This window comes from Coenobita brevimanus, chromosome 63 (genome assembly GCF_032717465.1).
Source record: "Coenobita brevimanus isolate Jiangsu-jjx chromosome 63, ASM3271746v2, whole genome shotgun sequence".
In the NCBI taxonomy this organism is placed as follows: domain Eukaryota; kingdom Metazoa; phylum Arthropoda; class Malacostraca; order Decapoda; family Coenobitidae; genus Coenobita; species Coenobita brevimanus.
Genome location: NC_137016.1, coordinates 26,325,080 through 26,343,234, shown reverse-complemented (window position 1 = coordinate 26,343,234; position 18,155 = coordinate 26,325,080). Strand labels below are relative to the sequence as shown.

The window sequence follows — 18,155 nt, the reverse complement described above, 5'->3', positions numbered from 1 at the left end:
GGGACTTATCTTGGAAAGATCATATTACATCTCTTGTAAAATCTGCTTCCAAGAGATTGGGTGTGCTAAGCTGACTCCGCTCTTTTTTTACCCCTGCACAATTGTTGACTCTATACAGGGGTTTTATCTGCCCCTGTGTGGAGTACAACTCTCATGTGTGGGGAGGCTCCCCACATACAGTACAGCTCTTCTCAATAGGGTGGAGTCTAAGGCTTTTCGTCTCATTAACTCTCCTCCTCTTACCGACTCCCTTCAACCTCTGTCTCTTCGCCGCACTGTTGCATCTTTATCTCTTTTCTATCGCTACTTTAATGGTCACTGCTCCTCTGAACTGTCTGCTTGCATTCCTCCACCTCTACGACGGGCGCGTAGCACCCGTCTGGCAGCAAACTCTCATCCCTTTTCTGTCCAACTCTCTAATGCAAGAGTTAACCGTTACTCCCAGTCTTTCATTTATGCAACAGGTCAGCTCTGGAACTGTCTCCCTCTGTCTGTATTTTCTGCTGCCTATGATCTCCAGTCTTTCAAACGAAGTGTGTCCAGGCATCTCAAAATGATCGGATCTTGAATTTGGCTCTCTATTGTATTTTGTTTTTCTCTTGGAGGGAACTGTTACTGCGGGCTCATGGCCTTTGGTTCCTTCTTCCTCGCATTAAAAAAAAAAAAAAAAAAAAAACATGTTGCATACAATGACCTCTTAGCATGTAGGGAGAGTCCTCTCAATGTCAGGAGAGGCAAGAGCTCCCTGAACTTCTTCCAACCACTTCTCACCCTAGCCACAGAGCTAGCTCCAGCCCCACCTCCAGCACACAACATGTCTCCCATACAACAAAACTCTTCCACGCACTCAAGAGACTCACCAGCAAGTTCAATCCTTTCACGCCTGACAATCTCCACCTGCTCTCCCCGATACGCTGCACAAATAAAATCAACATTATCTCGCAGTGTATCTCTAATTACCACTACATCTATCGTGCACTCATTTATCACAAACACTGCACAAGATGGAATTACTTCCCACACACATGTGGCAAACTGTACATGGCCACTCTCCCTCTTCTTTAACTGTACCGCCACCAACCCTACATATCATCACTTTTGTTTTATCTGCATTTATCCTTAAGCCCTTGTGCCCCATACCATCTCTCCACTTCCTAAATCTTTCCTCCGCCTCCTTTCATTCTCTGCAATCAACACCAAATCATCAGCATACAACATTTCCCATGGAAGTCCATTTCTGAAGTCACGTGAGAGGGCTTCAAGTATCGTGATAAACATGGGACTCAAAACTGACCCCTGATGCACACCAACATTCACGGAAAACTCATCACTCAAATCTCCATTCACTCTTACCTAGGTGTGAGCACTCACATGTATGGCCATAACCACCCTAACCAACCACTCCTCCAAGCCAAGCTTTCTCATTGCCCACTTTCACCACCTCTTTAGGGACTCTGTCAATGGCCTTTTTCAAACCAACAAAAACAAAATACAGATCCCTTTTCTTCCCAATATATTTTTCCTGAAGCTGTCGAACAATGAATATGGCATCAGTGGTCCCCCTGCCTGGCATAAACCCAAACTGCATCTCATCAATATTCACTCTTTCTCTAATCATACCTTCTAAAACTCTCTTCATTACCTTCATTATCTGATCTAAAAGCTTTATACCTCTATAATTTCCTCTTTCCAGGGTATCACCCTTCCCTTTGTACACATTTACAATTACACTCTTCAACCAGTCATCTAGGACAACACATTCATATATAATCATATTTATCAGGTCAGTGACTAACCTCACCCCTATATCTCCTGAGGCCTTCAACATTTCAGCAGTCAACCCAGACACACCTGCTGCCTTCCCCACCTGCATCCTGCCTATTGCCTCACTCACAGTAGCAGCATCAATCAAAGGTCAAGGGCCAAACACTGGATCTGCTGGCTCCAAACCTTCCCTGTCCCAGTCAAACTCCTCATTCAATAACTGGCTATAATGCTCTCTTCATGCATCTTTAATATCCCCACTGTTCATCACTACCCTTCCATCATCATTCTTCACATACTGCTCACCTATAATATCCCGGTTATCCCTCTTCATCTGATCTGCCACCTTAAATATCATATTTTTCCTTTCCCCATGATTTAGGTTATCAAGTAAAAGTCTCTGTGACTCAGACTTCGCCCTGTATATCTCTTTTCTAGCCCTATGCTTGGCAGCCAAGTATTCCTCCTCGTTACCACCCTTCTTCCATTCCCGGAAAAGCCTTCTTTTCTCCTTAACTGCAGCTTCTACACCCTCATCCCACCACCAAGTTACTTTATGCCTTGGTGAGCCTCTTGTCTAACCACATACTACATCAGTAACTCTCAAGAGGTTGTTCTTGAGGGCACTGTACTGTTCATTAATGCCTCTGTCTATGGCTCCCTGTTCAGACACCACTCTCCTCATCTCGCTATAGAAGACATCCTTTACTGCTTGGTTTCCCAGCTTCCACATTTTCCTCCTAGGTACATAAGTCCTCTTTTTCATCACTCATTCTTTAAGCACCATATCAGAAATCAATAGTTTGTGCTGCTGCACACACTCTTCGCTTCCTATAACTTTAACATCCTTCACTAACCTCCCATCAGCCCTCCTGACCAGAAAATAATTTATCTGACTGCTATTTCCCCCAGACTCGTACGTAATTAACCAACTCTCTCTTTTCCTAAAATGTGTGTTGCAATCATGTTCGTTGCCTCCCCAGACTCGAGTATCCTTTCCTCTTTTGGATTTCTTAAACCATACACACAACCCCCATGTACTCCTTCATAACCTTGAGATGCTTCACCTACATGACCATTTAAGTCCCCTCCCAAAACCACTATCTCATCATCCCCCATACCACTTACTACACGTATATATATATGTATATATATAAATACAGTATATGTATATATGTACTGTACACACACACACACACACACACACACGTATATATATATATATATATATATATGTATATATATAAATACAGTATATGTATATATGTACTGTACACACACACACACACACGTATATATATGTATATGTATATATATATATATATATATATATATATATATATATATATATATATATATATACAGTATATATATATATATCCGGACGCCCAATAACCGAACATCCCCACTAACCGAACCTTATCGTCCTGGGATCAAACATTCCCAAAATGGTCCGAAAATCCAAAAAATTGGAAAAAAATCGATTTTTTGCCGTCCATAATTTGAACTTGCCGCTGCGCGCACGTGAGAGCATTGTTTTGGTTCGTCATTCCTCCGACGTCCGATAGAGCACCGCTGCATCCTCCCCACTTCCCGCCTGTCTCTCACCGCGACAAGACCTACGCTCTTCGTCATGGCTGCCCACGTGCTCGCTTTTGTGGTGGTGCCGTACTTGCTGCAAGGCCTCCTGCCGCTCTCTGCCCTACTCTTAGTGTGTGTGATGATGGCCCCGCCTCCTGAGAAAAGGAAGAGAGTGGTGTTGACTCTGGAGAAGAAACGGGAGATATTGGAGAAGGTTGATGCGGGTTGGTCTTCCTCTCGCATTCTCCGCGAGTTCAACCTGGCCCGGTCGACTTTGTTTGATATCAAGCGTTCCCGAGACAAGCTCATGCAGTACACGGCTGACTTCTCGTCGAGAAGCAAACGCAACGTGGAGAGGAAGGTTATGTTTACTCCCAAGTATGAAGATATATACCGCTTCCCGTCTGATCAGCGAAGTTAAGCAACGTTCAGCTGGTGTGATGGTACGTGGAATGGAGCTGAAGGCTGCTGCTGAGAAGTTTGCAAGGCTTCACGACGCCCTAGACTTCAAGGCATCCGAGGGTTGGCTCTTCGCGTTCAAGTTGCGACATGGCCTTACTAACCGTAAAGCACATGGCGAAGCATTGGACGCTAACGAGGATGGAGTGGACGAGTTTCGGCACAAGGTGAAAGGCTTGATCGACAGGAGGCCTCACTCTCGGTCAAGTCTATAACGCTGACGAAACTGGCCTATTCTATCGCTCGGTGCCAACGAACACTCTCGCCGATGAGACGGAGAAGCGTGTACCTGGCCGCAAGCTTTCTAAGGAACGGATATCTGCTTTGTGTTGTGCCAATGCTAACGGCATGCACCGGCTTAAGCCCGTTATTGTTGGCCGTGCAAAGCAGCCTCGGTGCCTTCGTGGGGTGATGGATGTCCTTCCTGTCGTATGGTACCATTCTTTGAAAGCATGGTTCACAGCTGTGATTTTCAAAGACTGGTTTCACCATCACTTCGTCAAGGAGGTCATACATTACCAGACGAAGACACTGGGAATTCCTCGCGACCAGGTAAAGGCTCTCCTTCTCCTCGACAATGCACCTGCCCACCCGTGCGACAAGGACTTGGTTGCTGAGAATGGCCGTATTAGGTGCATGTTTCTGCCACCTAATACGACTGCTCTCATTCAACCAATGGACCAAGGAGTGATCGTGGCAACAAAGCGCCTGTACCGTCGGAAGTTCCTGGACGAGGTGATGGTGGTTCTCGAGGACGAGGACGAGCGCAGGGAAGGACGTGACACTCGAGGCAAGCGGACTTTGGAAAACCTTTCGCCGCTACAACATCAAGTCTGCGCTGTACAACTGGGCTAGTGCATGGAAGGAAGTCCCTGTGAAAACTCTTGAAAATGGTTGGTCTCGTCCTGCTTCTCGGAACAGATGTGGAGTACGATTTCCTAGGGTTTGGACGTGATGACTTCCATGCACGGCTACGTGCACGCACGGCGACGATGTTGATGTGGACGATGTTCGTGAGTGGTTGGACGACGACGAGGCGATCCTGGGTATCAGACGTTGTCTGATATCGAGATCGCGTCTTCGGTTGCTGGTGTCAGTCCCGAACTTGAAGATTCCGACGACGAAGGCGATGATGATGCAGACTCGCCCAGCAGGACACTACTCCAGCCATCCCCAAGCTGAGCGCACTGGAACATCTAGAGTTCGTCCTAGACTACCTGGAACACCCGGACTGCGACAGGGAGATGGGGCCCTTGGGACTCGTGGAGGAAGTGCGTGCTTTCCGGCAGCGCATCATCAATCGCCAGAATCGTCGGTCCTTGCGTCCAGTCAACGATTGACAGTTTTTTCAGGCCCGTGACCCCCGCTGTGCCAAGCCCTGGTTCCACTCCGTTGCCTCCCCAAGACAGGCCCTCATGCTCCGAGCCACAGCCCAGCACATCAGCTACAGTGGAGTCACCGCTCGACGTGAGTTTGCGGCTGTCTTCAGAGTCTTCTGTAGTCGGTACGCCATCACCACTACCCACCGATGCACCCCTTGGACGCCTGCCAGTGATACTCTCGGGCTCTGGCAGTGAATAAACAGCAAGAACTTCTCCACTAGACCACACGGGAATTTTGAGTGTTGTGCAGTGAAAAACGGTGTGTTGTGTTAAGGTTTTCAAGTTGGGAGAAAAGACTAAGTAGAAAAGAAATTTAACGTAACTAACCTTCTTTGTTTTGGCTTTGGAAACTTAAAAAAACTTGGGAAAAGTTAATGTGCAACACTTAAATTTAATGGAACATTATTTGGACTAAAGTGAACACTGTGAAAAGAACGGACTTCTGTGTGTTAGTGACTAAGTTCAGTGCAAGACTTCAGGAAGAGTGTAGTGCAAGTGCTTCAGGAAATCGTTCTTACTGTCAGAGTCCGAGAGGAGGCGGTTATTCATCGAGGTGGCCAGGGACTTGCTGTAAGTAGCCAAAATGTTTCATGTTGTACTATTTTCCATACTATATTTACCAGAATGTTTCATATTGTATTTTTTCCCATACTATACTTACCAGAAAGTGTCATACTGTACTTCTTTCCATACTAAACTTTCCTCATGCATGTGCAGTAGAATGTGTTTTTCAGAGTTCGGTTAGGTTCAAGTTAGGTTAGGTTCGGTTAGAGTCCATAAGTACCAGAATGTTTATTAATGTATGAACATACTTCTAAACCCACATTTTATGTGTCTATTGCATTTATTTCAGTCATTTATGTGCCTTATTGGTGTGATTTGGGTGTTAAATAGGTGCTATGCATGTCCGGAGGGAGTTGTATAGGTGTTTCTCTGTGTTAGGGTCCGTAAGTACAAGTCCATAAGCTGGGGCCCAATATCCGGACAAAACCAATATCCGAACCTACCGATGGCTCTATTGATCCGGATATTGGAGTGATTACTGTATATATATATATATATATATATATATATATATATATATATACACAGTACAGTCACTATTTACGCAACTAATTGGTACCGCAATTGCGGTGTGAAACTTAAAGTCGCAAAATTCGTGTGTATACTTTACATGTAATAAGTGGTAATTGGTTCTTGGGTCAGCCACCTCATTCCCCCTTAGCTACCCATTAATGACACAATACCCCTACTATAAATTACATACAGTTAATCAGACATATATTACTGAACAAAGAATTTACTAACACTGACACTTAGGCTGAACTGCTCGATGGGGCTTGAAAATGAGTTCTGAGACTGGGAACAGTGGTTAGTTACCACCTGTTTCTCTCACAGGTTAAACTAAATGCACATCCAGTTGAGACACAGGAAAATAAACTCACACTAGCACTCACTGCATCACAGTTCTTTTTAACTGAACGCAATGTCGATTTGGGCACTTAAACTTCTTCACAATATCACATGTTCTAGCATCACTGTCCAGCATGGCTAGTATACCGTGCTTTTCTTCCAGAGAATACTTCTTTTTACTTACACCTTTACAGTACTCCCGGGTACCCTTGCCCTTCCTTGAACTCTCAGTGCTGCAGTCACTCATTATGCACAGTAATCGTGAAACACGTTACACAACACGCGAACTAGACTCAAGAGAGATTGTCCTGTGAGTGTGAGATCATAACACAAAGTGGTGCGAGATACGACATCACAAACATGGTGGCGATGGCTCAAAAAAAGTGACTGCGGAGATGCGGAAGCTCGCGAAAATTGTAGGAAAATAGCGAGACTCCTAGGAAAAAAACTTTCCCTTGCCATCGCAAAACAAAATTTCGCGAGAGTACAGTAATCACTCCAATATCTGGATCAATAGAGCCATCGGTAGGTTCGGATATTGGTTTTGTCCGGATATTGGGCCCAAGCTTATGGACTTGTACTTACGGACCCTAACACAGAGAAACACCTATACAACTCCCTCCGGACATGCATAGCACCTATTTAACACCCAAATCACACCAATAAGGCACATAAATGACTGAAATAAATGCAACAGACACATAAAATGTGGGTTTAGAAGTATGTTCATACATTAATAAACATTCTGGTACTTATGGACTCTAACCGAACCTAACCTAACCGAACCTAACCGAACTCTGAAAAACACATTCCTACTGCACATGCATGAGGTAAGTTTAGTATGGAAAGAAGTACAGTATGACACTTTCTGGTAAGTATAGTATGGGAAAAAATACAATATGAAACATTCTGGTAAATATAGTATGGAAAATAGTACAACATGAAACATTTTGGCTACTTACAGCAAGTCCCTGGCCACCTCGATGAATAACCGCCTCCTCTCGGACTCTGACAGTAAGAACGATTTCCTGAAGCACTTGCACTACACTCTTCCTGAAGTCTTGCACTGAACTTAGTCACTAACACACAGAAGTCCGTTCTTTTCACAGTGTTCACTTTAGTCCAAATAATGTTCCATTAAATTTAAGTGTTGCACATTAACTTTTCCCAACTTTTTTTAAGTTTCCAAAGCCAAAACAAAGAAGGTTAGTTACGTTAAATTTCTTTTCTACTTAGTCTTTTCTCCCAACTTGAAAACCTTAACACAACACACCGTTTTTTTCACTGCACAACACTCAAAATTCCCGTGTGGTCTAGTGGAGAAGTTCTTGCTGTTTATTCACTGTCAGAGCCCGAGAGTATCACTGGCAGGCGTCCAAGGGGTGCATCGGTGGGTAGTGGTGATGGCGTACCGACTACAGAAGACTCTGAAGACAGCCGCAAACTCACGTCGAGCGGTGACTCCACTGTAGCTGATGTGCTGGGCTGTGGCTCGGAGCATGAGGGCCTGTCTTGGGGAGGCAACGGAGTGGAACCAGGGCTTGGCACAGCGGGGGTCACGGGCCTGAAAAACTGTCAATCGTTGACTGACGCAAGGACCGACGATTCTGGCGATTGATGATGCGCTGCCGGAAAGCACGCACTTCCTCCACGAGTCCCAAGGGCCCCATCTCCCTGTCGCAGTCCGGGTGTTCCAGGTAGTCTAGGACGAACTCTAGATGTTCCCGGAGTGCGCTCAGCTTGGGGATGGCTGGAGTAGTGTCCTGCTGGGCGGAGTCTGCATCATCATCGCCTTCGTCGTCGGAATCTTCAAGTTCGGGACTGACACCAGCAACCGAAGACGCGATCTCGATATCAGACAACGTCTGATACCCAGGATTGCCCTCGTCGTCGTCCAACCACTCACGAACATCGTCCACATCAACATCGTCGCCGTGCGTACGTAGCCGTGCATGGAAGTCATCCACGTCAAACCCTAGGAAATCGTACTCCACATCTGTTCCGAGAAGCAGACGAGACCAACCATTTTCAAGAGTTTTCACAGGGACTTCCTTCCATGCACTAGCCCAGTTGTACAGCGCAGACTTGATGTTGTAGCGGCGAAGGTTTTCCAAAGTCCGCTTGCCTCGAGTGTCACGTCCTTCCCTGCGCTCGTCCTCGTCCTCGAGAACCACCATCACCTCGTCCAGGAACTTCCGACGGTACAGGCGCTTTGTTGCCACGATCACTCCTTGGTCCATTGGTTGAATGAGAGCAGTCGTATTAGGTGGCAGAAACATGCACCTAATACGGCCATTCTCAGCAACCAAGTCCTTGTCGCACGGGTGGGCAGGTGCATTGTCGAGGAGAAGGAGAGCCTTTACCTGGTCGCGAGGAATTCCCAGTGTCTTCGTCTGGTAATGTATGACCTCCTTGACGAAGTGATGGTGAAACCAGTCTTTGAAAATCACAGCTGTGAACCATGCTTTCAAAGAATGGTACCATACGACAGGAAGGACATCCATCACCCCACGAAGGCACCGAGGCTGCTTTGCACGGCCAACAATAACGGGCTTAAGCCGGTGCATGCCGTTAGCATTGGCACAACACAAAGCAGATATCCGTTCCTTAGAAAGCTTGCGGCCAGGTACACGCTTCTCCGTCTCATCGGCGAGAGTGTTCGTTGGCACCGAGCGATAGAATAGGCCAGTTTCGTCAGCGTTATAGACTTGACCGAGAGTGAGGCCCTCCCTGTCGATCAAGCCTTTCACCTTGTGCCGAAACTCGTCCACTCCATCCTCGTTAGCGTCCAATGCTTCGCCATGTGCTTTACGGTTAGTAAGGCCATGTCGCAACTTGAACGCGAAGAGCCAACCCTCGGATGCCTTGAAGTCTAGGGCGTCGTGAAGCCTTGCAAACTTCTCAGCAGCAGCCTTCAGCTCCGTTCCACGTACCATCACACCAGCTGCACGTTGCTGTCGATACCAAATCAACGTGGAGCGGTCGATCTCTGCATACTTGGGGGTAAACATAACCTTCCTCTCCACGTTGCGTTTGCTTCTCGACGAGAAGTCAGCTGTGTACTGCATGAGCTTGTCTCGGGAACGCTTGATATCAAACAAAGTCGACCGGGCCAGGTTGAACTCGCGGAGAATGCGAGAGGAAGACCAACCCGCATCAACCTTCTCCAATATCTCCCGTTTCTTCTCCAGAGTCAACACCACTCTCTTCCTTTTCTCAGGAGGCGGGGCCATCATCACACACACTAAGAGTAGGGCAGAGAGCAGCAGGAGGCCTTGCAGCAAGTACGGCACCACCACAAAAGCGAGCACGTGGGCAGCCATGGCGAAGAGCGTAGGTCTTGTCGCGGTGAGAGACAGGCGGGAAGTGGGGAGGATGCAGCGGCGCTCTATCGGACGTCGGAGGAATGACGAACCAAAACAATGCTCTCACGCGGCGCGCGCGGCAAGTTCAAATTACGGACGGCAAAAAATCGGTTTTTTTTTCCAATTTTTTTGGATTTTCGGACCATTTTGGGAATGTTTGATCCCAGGACGATAAGGTTCGGTTAGTGGGGATGTTCGGATATTGGGCGTCCGGATATTAGAGGGATTACTGTAATACCATAGGTTTTTCAGTTCTGCTATAGCGATTTCTGCTATGACAGTATAATTTAGGCACCAGTTAGGTGTGTTAGCAGAGGGATGACTGTAAGTGATTTCACACATTATCTTAAAATTAATAATAGCTTTTGGTAACCAAATACCTAAGCCTATAAAATACATCTCTTTTACACAGAAAGCAATGTTTATAATATATTTCTATAGAATTATTGATATTTGGTAATGATATGAGATAACAGATGGTATAACTCCAACAATGATTACTGTTATAAAACAAATTTACCCCACTCCTAAATAAAACTAAAAACCATATCTATGAAAACAATTTTACTCTTAACTTTAAAACTTTTAAAATTAGAGACAGGTAGTGCTGGCTGTAAAGTTTGTATTCACCAGATTACATGTGGATGTATAGAAACTGAATCTGCTGAGAAGGAAAGCAATGTAAAAATATTCATAAGATGAAGAACACTTTGACCTGATTTTTTGAAATTGCCGTAGGGAATAATGTTATTATTTTTCAGGAAATATTATTATTTCATGTTGGTAATTCATTTAGAAGTGAAGTGTCATTTTTATTTTATCACTGAGGCAAAGAATTGCATTTTTATTTTGAAAAAAAAAAAAAAAAAAAAAAAAAAAAGTTTTCTGTTATACTGGTTGGGTAACATGACAAGAACCATAATTTACTGACACAAAAATATTATCATTTCAAAAGAAAAGGATATTAGTTATAAAAGCTATTAGAAAAACAGAAGTATAGCATTATGAATAGTTTTGAAAAAATCAAAGAACATCCATATTTGCAAAGAGCATGTTTTACTTATGTTGATGAGAAATGTAATAAGGTTTTTTTTTTTTTTTTTTTTTAATCACTAAGATTATGTTTCCAAAATGTTATAAATACTTGGTGATGTTGTAGGGACGCTCACCATCCACTCACTCGATGTAGTGCTGCTGTCGGGTGTCTGCCCTTTCCTCTCCTTCATCCTTCTTTCCTTCCATCCTTTTCTGTCTTCCTTTCCTTGTCCTTCTGCCTACGGGTAACTTTACACTCCCTTTCTTTTCATTATTCTTTCCTCTTCCTTCTGCTTGTGGGTGACTCTACACTGAGTGACAAGCCAAATGGTTTCCTGTACACCAGGACACCATTTACTACGCTGGGTGGTAACCATATAACCAAATTTTGGCGCCTGGTGGTTTAGTGGGTAATTATTGCACTCCAATCGGATTGAGCTGGTGAAGGTTTATATCCAAGGGTGGTTGGGGTTGACTGCTCATGTGCCACTCAGGGATGAGTGAGGCTGGTCACTCTCATCTTAAATGTCAGGACCAACTGCCTAGCCCTGGGTTCCTACTCTCCTCTTGGGGCAATGTGGGACTGGATGATGGATGGATGGTTATGTTGTGTTTTTTTAACCAGTGAACCACGTTGAGTACACCGCTTCCCGTCCGATCAGCGAAGTTAAGCAACGTTGGGTCTGGTTAGTACTTGGATGGGTGACCGCCTGGGAACACCAGATGCTGTTGGCATCCCTACGTGTCAAGTGGGGTTGGTGGAGGATTAGTGCCCCTCCCTGTAAAACAATTAACTCTAAGCCCTTGGCCACCCCGTCTGGGATACATGGCGTCTGGCAATGAATGGATAATGAAAATGAAATAGAATATGATTAAGTAGCTATTATTTACTTCTGATATTGTGTGCAAAAATATAACCTATTAATCAAATAAAACTGAATTTGGTATTAAATACATTATTTTTAAACAACCCAGTAAAGTGGGTAAAATAGTGGGTTTTTTCAAGTGGGTTTTACTGAAAAAAAAAAAAAAAAAAACATAAAACCGGGTTACCCACTTTGGTGCCAACCCTGTCCTATCGGCCCTCCTAACCAGAAAATAATCTATCTGACTGTTATTTCCCCCAGACTCATACGTAATTAACCTACTGTCTCATTTCCTAAAATATGTGTTGCACACAATCATGTCTGTTGCCTCCCCAAACTCTAGTATCCTCTCCCCTTCAGCATTACTTATACCATATCCACATCCCCCATGCACTCCTTCATAACCTTGTCCTGTTTCACCTACATGACTATTTAAGTCCCCTCTACCATTTTTATCTTTCACTCCCCTACTAACTTCACTTCCACCCTGTCTTACTCTCTTCACCTCTTTCCAGAACAATTTCTTACAGTCCCTCCACTATACACTCAAATTCCTTCCAAATTCCTCATCCACTCTCTTCTTTCTCTTACTAATCTTTTTCCTTTCTTTCTTTCTACACATAACTCTCTCTTCCGCCTCTCAACTTCTTCCACGCCCCTATTTCTCATCCATTCATTGTATGTTTTCTTCTTTTGTGCCACAGCCTGTCTCACCTCTTCAGTCCACCACGCTGTTCCTTGCACCCCCGTCCGTCTTCTCTTCATCCCACACATCACATCACATGCTGTACATATTTCTTCTGTGAATATCCTGCACACACCTTACACGTCCCCCATCTGCTCCAATTCATATTTGCCCAATCGTTCCTCCATTTCTCTCTTATATTCTGCCTTTTTCTCATCCTCTTGTAACCACCTACCACTAATATTATTTTTAAGATGGTAAATAATCGATTTGTGGTGATTATGAATTCCTGTTTTTATTAATGCTTTATTTTCCTGACATGTTCTTTTGGGCGCAATGGCGGACACTTGCTAAACGCTATGCAACTGTACTGAAATTCAATTGGGTTTCCATTTTGGAATGTTTGATTAAGCTACCAGTGATTAAGTTAGGTGAGGCTAAGCTAGATTTGATTGGGTTATGTAAGGTTGTTTTTTCTTGTTTGGTTAGGATATGCTATTTTGTTAGGTTTGAATATGCAGGGTTTGGCTAATACACCTGAAATAAATTTTGACATGATTAAGTTTTAGAAAGTCTCCTAATATGCTTGAGTGAATCAGAATGAGCACTGATAAAATGAAAAAATCAGCAGTAACCCAGTTACCAACATAAAAATGATCTGAAGAAAACACCCTAGAAAACAAACCTGGGAGGAAATGAATCGGTATTTCTGCTGCTTAAACTAAACCGTATGGTTGCCAGCTGGTAGTATAATACGCCTGCATTTCACATCAGAATGAGGACTTGCTAACTATACAAATCCTTAATTAATCAAGTCCATGGATTTAAACTTGGCTAGTTGATTACATACTTCTTAAACTCTGAGCTGAAGAAGCTCCCTGAAGCAGGATCTGCTGCATAATCTACATCAACTGAAGGCGGCCTGTCATTGCCGTACGACCCGGTGCCCGACATAGTTTTTGTCTGCTGAATTTCAGGACAGTACACAGTTCCACTCTTTCCCGATCACGATGTGTTTGCCACGTCCCGATCGCCTCAGCCCAACTACCCACGACCCAGACGACTTGACACTTCAGCTTGCTCCCGCAGCCAATGAAAATAAAAGGTCTACTAATACTTTGTTACCATTGGGTAATTTTCGGCCAAATTTGCAAAATACCAGTGACTACCGTTTTCTTACTCTCTTCTTTTCATAGAAAATGTATCAATTTTTACAATTAAAGCATAGACTAAAACTAACATAATTTAACATCATGATAGTGGTTCATGCTTCCCAACAGGGAAGCGTGCTGAACTGGCGGTTACCAACATCAGCACCCAGGCGCCGAGTGCCAACCACCCAGAACAACCCTCCGCCATAAATTCACACCCCTCCAGCCCATGACTCTGCCTCTGACCTCACCACCAGCACCCCTCCTGTGGACCCACACCCCTCTCCCAGACCCGGTGTCGTATGCAAGGAGTGATAAAGTCACTCCGTGCATATGACACCGACTCCCTCCTGAAATGCGTGGCTTTGACAGACACACATACAATACTCCGGAATATTCCGGAGAATACCGTAGTATCCCCGACATCGAGGCGAACCAGGAGCAGCGGAGTTCGCCCTCAAGAATGCCGACACCCCACTCGGACCCCACGAGGTAGCCGCCACCAGCCACCACCACTCCGGGCAACAACGACGTATGTCAGCCCGGGCCGTGCGCCCCTGTGACACTCAACCACCACGCCGCCGCCACCGTAGGCGAAAGACACTACCTTCGTGTGGCGGAATCACCGAGTTAGCTAGGGGTGGAGTCAGAAACAATACTCCAGGCAGCGCTCCTCAGGTAGAGACGATCTATGGTCGCTCTCATAGTGAAAAGGTAGAGACGATCTATGGTCGCTCCCATAAAACCCCGGTAGAGACGATCTATGGTCGCTCCCATAAAACCCCGGTAGAGACGATCTGTGGTCGCTCCCATAAAACCCCGGTAGAGACGATCTATGGTCGCTCCCATAAAACCCCGGTAGAGACGATCTATGGTCGCTCCCATAAAACCCAGGTAGAGACGATCAATGGTCGCTCCCTTGGCCCTCCGGTAGAGACGATCTATGGTCGCTCCCATAAAACCCCGGTAGAGACGATCAATGGTCGCTCCCATAACACCCAGGTAGAGACGATCAATGGTCGCTCCCTTGGCCCTCCGGTAGAGATGATCTATGGTCGCTCCCATAAAACCCCGGTAGAGATGATCCATGGTCGCTCCCGTAACACCCAGGTAGAGACGATCAATGGTCGCTCCCTTGGCCCTCCGGTAGAGACGATCAATGGTCGCTCTCCCGAAACCCAGGTAGAGACGATCAACGGTCGCTCCCCTAAAGCTCAGGTAGAGACGATCAATGGTCGCTCCCTTAGCCCCCCGGTAGAGACGATCAATGGTCGCTCCCCTAAAAACCAGGTAGAGACGATCTATGGTCGCTCCCCTAAAAACCAGGTAGAGACGATCAATGGTCGCTTCCCTAAAGCTCAGGTAGAGACGATCAACGGTCGCTCCCTCAGCACTTCGGTAGAGACGATCGAAGGTCGCTCCCAGGGTATAGTGAGGAGAGGGACGTCTCCACAACCAGAGGTTGAACTCCAGGGGTCTCGCTCCGGAAATTCTCGGAGAGACCTCCCTGTTTCCCCCGGCCTCTGTTCCCTACGCGTGGCCTTTGAGCAGACCCAAATGTCGGGCCCCCGTGACAGCCGCTGCCGCAGTCCTCCCCTGACGGCGCCCCTGCTCGTGGGAGACCGCAGTCTGTCGCCTCTTCCTGCCCGCCCTAGGACACCCGGGCGAGACCTCACCACGCCCCCGCGACGCCGGGACCTGACCCAGAAGTTCCTAGACCTCTTCGGCCCCAGTCCTAAGGGCCTTACGCCGGAGCCCAGTCCGGAAACCCCCGGACGCGAGAGGACGCCCTCGCGAGTCGCCCCGTGCCCTCTCGGCTCGCCCCGCCCTGACGACGCCCTCAGTCCGACCGGATCACCGATGATGTGTCCGTGTTTCTCTCCATGAGGAAATACGAGTGACCCTGTAACAATCGTGAAGTAGGTTAAGTGTGACTCCTTTTCTCTTAGAATAAGTATTGTGCAGTAACTTTATGTAATCTCCATTGGGGCAAACCAGGACATAATACCCAGTTGAAGGACGAGAATGTGGGTTGAGACCTCAAGTGAAAATACGTGCGAGTGTCACCCCGAAGCTTTCTAAAGACATATCTGTAGAACCCGAAGGAAGACTAAAATATTATTGGAGTTCTATTGGCTAATCTCTAGGTAATATGGTGGAATAGTATTTACGAGTGTTCCGACTTTGTTACGCGTTGTGAAGCGAGAGTCTACATATCATACCTAGGAGGTGTGTGGTGAATGAGTTTGTGCCTACAGAAACCTATTTCCACCAAAATAACAAGGAAGGCGAGTAATAACGATATTCCCCTCCTCTGCACGCTATTCCTAAAAACTCTCTCCATTCCTCGCTCCCGCTCTTAAAGTCAAAGTAAGAATCAGAGTTAATTGTCAAAGAATCTTCGCCAACAGAAAACACCTAAACTCCCTTGCTAATATCGGGCATCCTTAAATATTACCATAACTGTCTCCTCGCCGTTTTAAGTCACTCTCCGTGTCTCCCCTACCTCCTCCTGGTGTTTCCCATCCCCCCCCCCCTCCCTCCTCACGCGCTCCGCGCGCACCTGTATTTACTGCACTCCTAGTACTAAGATTTGTTGTATTGTCATTAGTATCTAAAAAGCTAGTATCCTGCGAGATACACAATATTTTAGATAAGGTTTTTGTATTGCTCTATATTGTGATGTAATGTCTGCTGAAGTGTCCTGTGTCTGACTGAAGTAATATACGTGTATGGTGTTGCCGAAGGTTTTTATGTCCTACCTCTCTTTATTGCACTAGCTCCGGTCTCGAAAGAGGACCCCGCTCCGCGTTGAGTTGAATAGGTACGAGAAGTCGAGCCTAATTCAACTCAGCATTACACTGGTGGCCAGCGGTGGTTCTAGATCCGAGCGTAGAAGAGAGGTAAATAGGAAATATTTGGAAAAATGGCAACTAAACCGCACGTTCAGTTACCCAAGTTTGAACCTGACCAGTATGACATACACACATATCTTGCAATAGTTAAACCCTTACTAGATATTGGCTTCGATAATGACCAACAAAAAATTCCAGTCACACTACCACTACTGGGTAAAGCCGCAGCGAATATTGCGCCAAAAATTGTCCCAGAACTCACCTGGCAGAACTTTACCAAGTTCGCGGTCCAAGCCATCACCCCATCACTAGGGAAAGTGGTGGCTCTATCCAAATTGGATAGCTTTACTTATGACGGGGATTTAGATAATACCCTGTTGCAGGCAAAAAGCCTGATTACTGCTGCCTACCCGGAGACAGACGAAGAAACCCGGGATCAGCACACCTTTAATACTCTGCTTCGAGTACTCCCAAGTGTTGTGAAGCAACACTTTACTATCCACGACCCGACAGGAGACATGGATAGGGATATACAGCTGATACGGCGCCTCCTGACCGCCTGCCCTCCTCCACAACAAATTAATGTTGTCAAGAAATTCCCCACCCGGCCCCCGGCTCCCCCAGCCGCACCACGTCCGCCCCTGCCCCACACCAGCCCGACCCCGACGCCTAGCCCACCCAGGGCGCACCCCTCTCGTCGGCGCCCCGCCCCGCGAGAAAACCCAAACTTAATTCTGATCAATCCGTGGGAATTCACAGCCTGCAACTCCCGTTGCCCCCTTCATGACATACGGGACCAGCTGAAAGCTGCTCGCAGCAAAACCACAACCCCGGGTTCGCGTAAGGTCTCCGCCCTAGAAGGCGAAGCCCCAGGGGACGAGCTGGCGCCGGCGGACGACCCCCCACCAGGAGAAGTAGAGCAGGAACAGGAGCACGAGAGCCCTAGCCAGCTGGATTTTTAGGCCCGCCCCCGCACCAACCCACGGTGGCGGGGGCCATCACTCCTAAGTATCGCCCCCCGGTATACCACAAGATGAAAATCAACGGCGTGAAGGCCAGACTACTAGTTGATACGGGAGCAGCCAGATCCTGTCTTTACAGCCATTATTTCTCCCGCTACAAATCACGGTTTGGCCCCCTCCACCCCACTACCACTCACCTTATAGACGCGGGGGATGGCCCCCTGCCCATCCGTGGGGAGACTCGGGCCTTACGGGTCGACACCCACCAGCCAGTATCTGCCCAGCACCCCTTCATCATTTTTTATTCCTCCTGCCGGAGCTATGACGGATATTTAGGGCTAGACCTACTTCAAAAACTCGGAGCCACTATCGACTGTCGCAACCGACAACTCCAGTTCCACTCCCTACCCCACTCTGCTCCAGCCGTTTGTACCTGCACGCCGCAGCCCCGGCCGGAGGACCCACACAAACCCCCCCCCCCGGCACTCTTTCTCTTTTTTTTCCCCTTCTTCGCCTCCCCCTTCCCCCGCGCCACCCCACCCCACTCTTGCCCCCTCCTTCCCTGCCACCATTTCCGCCGCCGTTACCATCCCCTCACACCACGAGGCATGGGTGCCCCTGAACAGGCCCTCGGGCC

At 46.8% G+C, this 18,155-nt stretch overlaps 1 protein-coding gene and 1 pseudogene across 1 annotated transcript in view; one reads left to right on the top strand and one right to left on the bottom strand.

Annotated features, from left to right (window-relative positions):
- The window catches only part of rb (adaptor related protein complex 3 subunit ruby), a 539,541-nt gene extending 526,037 nt beyond the window's left edge, over positions 1-13,504 (bottom strand). Inside the window, exons 1-2 of the mRNA XM_080276000.1 lie at positions 13,401-13,504; positions 1,578-1,588 (exon numbers count right to left, since the gene is read on the bottom strand). Coding sequence (XP_080132126.1) covers positions 1,578-1,588; positions 13,401-13,504 — 115 coding nt within the window. The remainder of the gene's footprint in view (positions 1-1,577; positions 1,589-13,400) is intronic.
- On the top strand, positions 11,616-11,734 carry LOC145404563 (5S ribosomal RNA; annotated as a pseudogene).
- Positions 13,505-18,155: the final 4,651 nt, after the last annotated feature.